Below are 9,403 nucleotides of genomic sequence, written 5' to 3'. Positions count from 1 at the left end.
AACACAACACACACACACAGCAGGATATTCACAGCACGGGTTTTGTTTTGTACTAGTCACCGATGTCATTTATTCATACTGATCCAATAGGGTTTTCTACATTATTGTCCAAGGCGTGAGTGAGTCTGTCAAAAAGCCAAACTCCAAATCCAAGTTTTAGGATTTGATTAGAATAGGATTGTATTCTCGACATGGGGAGATCCATCAGTAACTGCAATATCATTAATTAAATCTGTTATTATTGTTTAATTAGTAGGAAAAGAAAAAAAAAAGTTGATTGGAATTGTAATAGATTTGGCTTTGTACCAGTAAAGAATGTTAGTCAGGTTGGCGTCATCTTGTGCTCTACTCAATTTCATTTCTCTCCAGCGACTAGGTCAGGAATCAGAATACACTAGACCAGGGGTGTCAAACTCATTTTGGTCCGGGGGCTGTATCCAACCTACTTTGATCCCAAAGGGGCCGGATCAGAAAACTCATGGCATATAAACCCCAAAAATAACAATAAGTTCAAGTATTTGTGCAGAGAAACGCAAATCTATTACAGAAATCTATTTTAATTGATGAACTCTTTCTTTTACAAAATATTATAATATCATAAACAACCTGAAACTTTAAGAAAAATGCAATTTCAACACAATATTTTAACAATAACTTGTTTGCAAACAGGAATAAGTCCATTTTTCTTGTAAAATCCTGAACTCGGCTCCACTTTTCTCATTTTTAACATTTTGTTGATGAGGGTGTCACGGTCAACAGTCAAAACGATCGTCCTTTAAGAGCGTTTGGAAAGAGACAAGTCTTCATTTGTGCTGCTCTGGTGGGAGGGGCCACGTACAGAGACGCTGGAGATGCTGCTATGATAAGCAATGCAGAAAATTACCAATATTTTAATAGAAAACATAATTAAAATATTTTAGTAGAAAATATGCTGAGGGCCAGATTAAAGGTCTTGGAGGGCTGGATCTGGCCCCCGGGCCTTATGTTTGACACCTGTGACTTAGACAGTTCGCAAAAACCCCTGAAGTGCAAGTCCGGGCACCAGCCAATCAGCGAAGAGACATACATTCTGTGTTGGCAACGATTCCCGAGATCGAGGATTTAAAGCTGGAACAAAGAGAATGTTCTGTGAGTTTTATCAAGGGGAACGATGTTATTGTCCTTCTTCCTACGGGATTTGGGAAAAGCTTAATATACCAGTTAGCCCCTTTAGCGGCGCATTACATACGTCACGACCAAATAGCAGCGGTTTAATTTAAAAAAAGTATGAGCGAACGAATCCTAATGCTCCGAGGTCAGACGGTTTCTACGAAGTGAAACCATCTGATGATAGCCTGATTCATCAGCCGATTTTACTTTGTTTCACTTCGTACAAACCGTCTAACCTCGCAGCCTTAGATTTCGTTCGCTCGAAGGTTGGCGGGTACTTTTTTTTTCATTTAACCAGTCGCTGCTATTTGGTCGTGATGTATGTAATGCTCTGCTAACGGTGCTCACTGGTATATTAAGCTTTTCCCAAATCTCGTAGGAAGAAGGTCGATAACGTCTTTCCCCTTGATCAAATTCATCAAACATTCTCTTTGTTCCGGCTTTAAATCCTCGATCTCAGGAATCGTTGCCAACACAGAATATATGGCTCTTCGCTGATTGGCTGGTGCCCGAACTTGCACTTCCGGGGTTTTTGCGAACCGTCTAGTGTATTCTGATACCTGACCTAGTCGCTGGAGAGAAATGAAATTGAGCGGAGGCAATAGGTGGCACCAGCTTGGCTAGTCTGATGAGTCAGGCTCAAAGAATGTATCTAATCCAGCAAATGTGAAGTGTTCATGGGTTTCATCATTCTGAAATCCATGGAGGGCCAAAACTATTTAAGCGATCCTCATTGAGTTTCATTTAGAATTGAAATCAGTTTAATTAATATTGATTGTCACTTATTATGAATATTAGGCTGCAGTCTTACTTGCACTGCTTTGGTCCTGGTTTGAGTCCGTGTTTAGTTCTGATGAAGACTTGGTCTAACTCAAGTCCTGGTCTAGTTTGGATTTGTTTCAAACACTGTATAAAGAAGTGGACCAAGTGAGTGTGACGTCACCCACAGCGTACGGCTCCAGGCAAATGAAGTTCACCGAGGCTAGCAGTTATAGGAGGGAATTTTGAGGATTCAGAATTTATTAATTGACAACATAGTGGAATAAAAACATCTGGATCATGTAGAGCGGGTTAACATGATCTTAAGACCAAAATGATGACTTGTGGACTCAGTGAGTGTGACTTTTTTGACAGACAAAATAGCAGCGAAAAATACCAGGATCATGTAGAGCGGGTTAATATGAACATTTTAAGACCAAAATGACGAGGCTCACACCAGCAGGTACAGAGAGAGGGGCCACAATATTCCAATGTAAGTCAACAGGAGCTAGAGTCAGAAGGAGTCAGAAGAGCCACACATGAACTTCCCATTTGAAACGCAGCGATTAGGGTGTTAGCTTTGTCCATTTATATACAGTCTATCAGCTTATATTTTGTTTATTTTTTTCAATTAAAAATTATATTCAAATGAAGTATTTATATTTACATGATATTATTATATGATGTATTTACATTTGTCCCCAAATTTTCGTCACTTCACTTTTGTCAATTTTCAACAAACTCGAGATCAAACAGTGAAAGTCAACACACACGCAGAGTTCTGTAGTGCAGTTAAGGACAGCAAAGTATTAATGTTAGTGTTAAAGTACGAAAAGTTGACAGAGAATGCCAAGGAGTTTGTCTGATATGTAAAGAAAGTGTGGCGGTTTTCAAAGAATATAATCTGTGTCGTCAGGGTCAAACAATTCTGTTATATGGCCAACCCGACCCTGGCCCCCATCACAGTCAGGTGCAATAATGTGGCCCCCAGAGAAAAAAGTTTGGTGACCCCTGGTCTATACTCTGACAGCAATAGTGACAGAGAGTGGGGCAATGTTTTTTTTTTTGTTTTTTTTCAATACAAAGTGAATTGGAGCCAGATTTGATGGAGCTGGAAGCAACCCCATGTGCACTTCCTATGTGGAACATGGTGGATAGGGGGTTGGCTATGTTCATTTCTCTATACAGTCTATGGTTTTAAGTTTAGTCTTAGTTTAGCTCCAGTTTAGTTTGTTGTGGTGTTGAAGTAGTGTAAGTATGAACACGCCCTAAGATAATTGATTATTATGTTGATATTTTATTTATTCAAAAAGATCAAAATCTCACTCTCTTTTATTTCTCTTCTATTTCCCAGGACCCCACCAACGGCTACTACAACGTCCGCGCCACCACCCACGAGGACGCGCGCCCCCAGTCCCGCGCCGTCCACTACCAGGGCGAGTTCAGATCACCCAACCCGTCCACAGGCCCCTCCGCCGGGCCCTCCTCCACCAGCAGCCCCCAGGCAGCCCCCACCGGAGCCGTGGCCCCCACCGGAGTGCCAGGGTCCAGGGCGGGCTGCTACGACCCGCGCCCCCCGTCCAGGATCTCCCACACCACCTACGCCCACTTCAACACCTACTCCAGAGCTCCGCAAAGCCAGCAGCCGCCCGTGCTCCCATCCCCGTCGGACTATTCAGGAGACTGCGGAATCATGGAGACCTCCGCTCAGATGGGATATGATAACTATGGATACCCCGCTCAGTACGCCACCTACAGGATGGGCTTTGCTCCGACCATAGAGGAGGGCTATGAGATGTACCCCACGGGGCAGGGGGGAGGGCCGGGGCCGTCGCCGGGGCAACAGAGCCCGGAGACGGGGTTAGGGAAGTACGGAAGCAACACGCGGTTTTCCTACTCGTCTCCACAGTCGGACTACTCCTCCCGGCACACGCAGAGGATGCAGACTCATGTGTGAAAGGAGCTCGTGCAAACAGGTGGAGCGGCTGGTCACTGGGGCACTGGATTTATTATCGGATTTATTCTTTTTCTTTGATTTTCACTTAAATTTGTATACTTAAATTTTTTGCAATTATCTACTAACAATATTCAAATAATATTATAGTGACTCATCAGATATGTGCTGAAAGTGAAATGATTGTAAAATTAAACACAGAAAAGTACAAATATTGTTTATAGCTCTTGTGTCACCGTAAGTTTTTTATTTCAAATTTTGCATAGTTTAAAAAGAAATTGCAGTATTATTCATTATATTTATTCTTTACGCCCAAACATAAATAGCCATTGTACTTAACTTTTCTACAGATGCTAACCAATCTGCAACTTTTGAATTTTGGAAAAAAAAAAAGGAAATCTTAGTTGGTCACAGTATTCTGCCATATGATGCAACCATTTCCAGTGCTAATATTGTTCCAAAATTCTATCCTTTAAAATCTCTATGGATGACCAATTTCAGACATTTTCCTTACAATTTTGTGGAATTATTTACGCTTTAACTTTAGATGTCGACAGAATCAAAATCAGTTATGACTTTGAAAACTTAAAATTTGAAATAGAAAGCCTCCACTTCACAGGACGATGTACCAACAGAGACGAGAGAGCAATAGTGGACCTCTGTAAGAGGACCTGTCTGGACCTTTTGTTAAGAAAGACAATCCATCCTTAAAGAGAAATGAAGGGCTCAGTCATCATCTGTTTCCCATCTACAACTCCATCTTCAAACCTAGAACAAAGTGAACAATAGGGGCAGTCAGGTCAGGTGAAAATCCTCATTATGGGCCTGAATGATTCTGCTAATACGTCCCGTCACTCAGGACAGATGAGATTTCTGTTTGTCAGACCGAGCTAAAAAAAAAAAGAAACTGTAAACTAGTAGGTACTTCACAAGAGGATGTACCAACAACACAGACGAGAGAGCAATAATGGACCTCAGTCTGTCGTGCATCTCCACCTAAAAGCCTCGGGCCACTCCTTTGAGGATAGTAAGGGACAGATCTTAGCAAGAGAAAAGAATTGGTTTGAGAGGGGAGGAAAGAAAGACAATCTATCTTTGAACAGAAATGGGGGACTCAGACATCATATGTCTCTTATTTACAACTCCATCCTCAAATCTAAATCAAAACAAGCAAAGAGAAGAATAGGGGTTGCCAGGTCAGGGCCAGAGGTGTGGAAGCTCCATTATGGTCCTGAATGCTAATGCTAATGAGACCCCACATTCAGTGCAAGATCAATAGGCCTAACTAACCAACAGAAACTGTAAACACGTAAATGTGTTAGTTGTAGTTTTAGTGTAGTTAGCAGACATAAGAAAGTGTCCACCAGTATTCCAACCAGAACTGAACCAAACTTTTGTTCCGGCTGACAAGATTGAATTTCTCCTTTTGCCAAACTAGTAGGTGTGTTAGTTTCAGAGTAGATAGACATACAATATAGATAGATATACGGATGTGTCTGACCACAACTAAAGAAGCAGCTTGGAAGAGCTGCGAAACATTTTCAACCTAAATAAACGTTTGTCCAGTTGACAAATTGAATTTCTCCTTTGCCTTACAATTGTAGGTTTGATGGTAGTGATTTGCTTCGTGGTGGATTAGCCTCCACCAAATGTTTAAAGATGTCATACTGTGCTCTAAGTTTTAGACATTTGAAACTGCAATATTGATCTAGAAAGACTTGATAAGCCAAATGCCCTTTCTTTTTCATTAGTTGAATCCTACTTGTGTAATATCTTAAGTAAAAGAAAATCTGAGAAGTATAGAGCAGTGGTTGTGCATGGAGGCTTTTAACTTCAATTTTGCATAATTTGTCTCCTTTAAAAATGACTGAGAATTTTCCGTTCGAAAGCAAAAGTGCCTGCCTAGCTTCGGTTCCAATAACCTTGGTCGCTTTCTTGGAGTTTCGCAATCTTGGATCATTTCTGTTCTACTTTCAGAAATAATTTTATCCAGCAAAATATATATGTGTTACAATTCCAGTAGGGGGCGTTCAACAAAATCAGAGCTCCAGTGACCAGCCCTTACTACACCACCCTGTACAAACTGAGAACTTTAATGTGCCACTTTGAAAAAACTTTACTAACCTTTCAAGAACTTTCACACCCAAAACACAGAACTTTATGTCGAATACATTCAAGGATTTGCAAATTGCATGGAAATTTGGTTCATTTTTCCGAACCAAAATTCATCTGACACGTTTTCACCGTAGTTAGTAGCAATATCCGGCCATGACAACCCCAGAAAATGGGAGCTATAGGGACGAGCAGAAGAACTTCAACCTGCATCCCTCTTTTCTTTCTTTCTTCTCCCATCTCAAACGTGTAAATAAAAACTTTTTGACGACCGTGATGCAGTACCAACCACCAAACTTCCCTCAAATTTTCAAACATTTTCGAAGAACTCCTCAGACAATTGTTTTATGTATCGCAGTGTTTTCGGGGCAGCTTTCCGGACGATGACTTCTGAATCATATTGTTGTGAAAATGGGCTCCCCGGTTCTACAGTGGGACAGCAGAGACCAGAGTGCCAATGCTTTCAAACGGACACACCAGCCATCTTGGATTTTGGGTGTGTATTTATGAAAAAAAAAAAGAAAACTTAAGACAATTTTGTACTTAAAGGAGCTGTAGCAAGTGTCTGTATATGCTCCTTATTTACACGCTGCAAAAAGGGAAAGTCGAGCAGGGTTCAAAATGACCTGAATTCAAAATATTAAACTTTATTTGAGAAGAAGTTGCAATTTGATCGCAGCTCTGACCTACTGTTGTGTTCTTGGGCAAGGCACTTCAACCGCCTTGCCTGTGAATCTGGTGTCAGAGTAAGAGAAGGTCAAGAAGCCATTGGCGCAGATTGGCAGCCTCAGTTCCGTCAATCTGTCCCAGGGCAGTTTGTAGGTAAGCTCAGAATTGTTTTGAAACTGGCTGACTCGAATAATTTAATCCAAGCTATTTTGTGTAACATTTTAGCCAAAAATAGACAAACAAAACATTTTATTATTTCATTTTGATTGGGTTTATTGGACAGAAAAATTACCATACTGTGAGCAGGCTTGCATCTCCACAAACCTGACTCTTGTTCGGTCTGGAGGAAGCTCTCTTCTTGCTTGTTTCCACATGGCTATCTATTTCCATGGAGAATGTTCAGAAGTGTTGTTTTAACTTTCTATTTCCATGGAATAATACAGGAGATGTGCTAACTCCAAGTCCAACTCAAATCACGCTTATGTTACAAACCAGTAAGATGTTTGGAAAGATGTGATTACAACTTCCTTTGGGTTCTGTTCGCGATAGTAAGTCTGAAAAAATCTAGGAAAAATGAGAAAATGTCCCAGTTTTTTTCATCTAAATGTCATTGTAGTGTTCCGTTATGTTCAGCTAATTACAACTACAACCATACCTCAATTTTCATTATTTCCCCATTGACACATAACTCCGAGCGCACTGGGTACATATGATTAGAAGAGATGAGGGCACCAAATTCCAGATGATTCCAAACAGCACATATGTATGCAGTTTTCATTTTACCGCTGATCACATTTAGGCTACGTTTATTAGATGACAGTCTGAACAGAAGACGCAAAAGTGGCGACGCGTCTTCGCTTTTTGTTCCGCATTTAGACAAGCATTTTTGGGAGGAAATCTGCGTGTGTACGGTGATGTAAAAGTGTGTTTGTTTCTGTGTACTGTATGTATGTTAGGGTGACCAAACGTCGGTTTTTACCTGCACATGTCCGTATTTCACGTCCTGTCCTGGCTGTCCGAGTTTTTTTTTAAAGTGATGCAAATGTCCGGGTTTCCATTATCTTTCATTGGGCCATTAAATTGAGCGGCTCTCGTAGCTCTCTGTACACTCAGAAAGAGCGAGCAAACACAAACAGTCGGTCAGCCCGTAACATGCCGAAGCGCATTTCACGATGGCTTGTACAACAAATTCCCCGCTTTCTCTCCCGGTCAGGACAAGTGGGAGGACATGTGCACAGTGTACAAAGCAGACACATATGTTTCGATGTCCAGTAGGGGTGCCATGGACCTCAAAGCTCATCAGGACACCAGAAAACATTAAAAAGCTCAATGTCGATGTTGAGGCCCCACCTCCCAACCCTCGTACAGTGTCCTGGTTTTGACAAAAGGAAATATGGTCACCCTAATGTATTTGACATAAATGCGTATGCGACGTGAGCAGATCTGATCTGACCAGAGTTTTGCGTCTTGGGCAGTGTAGACAGACACCCTACAGCGGAGCGTATTCAACTTTTCCACTCTGGAGGGTGGTTTCAGATTTTCGTGGTTTTAAGCCCCAAAAGCGCCGTTACTGTCTAAATGAAAGACACTTCCGATAAAATATTTTGTCAATTTTACTCGCAAGCATTCTCGCGTAAACAGGCCCTCACTTCAGTGGGGTTTATCAAAGTCAGTCGGCGAGGCCAGTGTCGGGAACTACACCGGAAGTTGTCATTGCATCTTTCCAAACGTCTCCCTGGTTTGTGACGTAAGCTCATTTCGCATTTCAGGTCATTTAAACCCTCGCTGCGCTCCTCTTTTGCAGTGATTGCGTTTGTACCATGCTGATTTGTGCATTTTCCACTTGGCCGTGTTCAGTATTTGTGGTTTGAGGTGTGCTGAGAGTTTTTCCATTCACAGATTTGTACAAAAATGGACTTCGTCGCTCCGTTCTCCAGATGTGTCCAGTCTTGGTTGCTGTCACTTGCACAGTAGTTAGTTTGTTTCTCATGTTTATACCTTATGATGAAATGGCATTCAAAAGCATTTTATAATATTTTTATAAAGGAGTCGTGGACCAAAGGTTCAGAGATCTGGGTGGTGATTTTTAAATGTTTGTTGATGTTATTCTCAGAAACCTTTTGCGTTTCTGACACTGGATTTTTAAGGTGGATAAAGTAGACTAGACTTTTGAAGAGCTTTGTTCCAGATTGTAAAAGAAAAGTTGCTCAAGTACAGTTGAAGACATTGAAACTTCTTTTGAAAGATCTTTTTTGCAATCATCTCAAATACAATGGCCTACTATATATGAGAGCTATGGCTGTGTCTCATTTCTGTTTCCTCGCTTCCTTCTCCTTGATTCCTCTCCTCGTTTCTCCATTTTTGAGCTGTCAATCAAAAGTGTTCGAAAGAAAACCACGGAATGAAGGAGTGAACTTGAGGGAGGCATCAGAGAAAAGAATCAAACTTTATTAGATCTTCTCTCCTCCTTTTTTTTTTTGGAGAAGGAAGTAAAGAAAGTGAAATGAGACCTGGCCAATTTGTAGTTAATGCTTTTTGGATCAAAGCTCTTCCTGACTCCCGGTCATGTGACTGGACGATGCCTTTTTCAAACGACGACATTCAGATGGGTTATGTTCACGTAACTTCACAGCATTTTACAATCCCTGAAAGTTTAACCTGAGCTGGAGACAGGGCAGAACTGGGTGGTGGAGTTTGCTGTAAGTGTCAGATTGCAGATTTGTTGACCTGGTTTACGGTTCGTATCTCTGTAATTACTGG

The 9,403-nt window shown here is 41.3% G+C and overlaps 1 protein-coding gene across 1 annotated transcript in view; it reads left to right on the top strand.

The window, feature by feature from the left end:
* Nucleotides 1-3,865, top strand: part of kirrel1b (kirre like nephrin family adhesion molecule 1b) — an 88,269-nt gene extending 84,404 nt beyond the window's left edge. Inside the window, 1 exon segment of the mRNA XM_055151876.1 lies at nt 3,263-3,865. Coding sequence (XP_055007851.1) covers nt 3,263-3,865 — 603 coding nt within the window.
* Nucleotides 3,866-9,403: the final 5,538 nt, after the last annotated feature.

This window comes from Boleophthalmus pectinirostris, unplaced genomic scaffold, assembly GCF_026225935.1.
Source record: "Boleophthalmus pectinirostris isolate CB_2022bp ecotype Guang Dong unplaced genomic scaffold, ASM2622593v1 HiC_scaffold_16, whole genome shotgun sequence".
NCBI classification, from domain to species: Eukaryota; Metazoa; Chordata; class Actinopteri; order Gobiiformes; family Gobiidae; genus Boleophthalmus; species Boleophthalmus pectinirostris.
The sequence above is the reverse complement of the archived record's forward strand: the minus strand, read 5'-3'. Positions and strand labels throughout refer to the sequence as shown.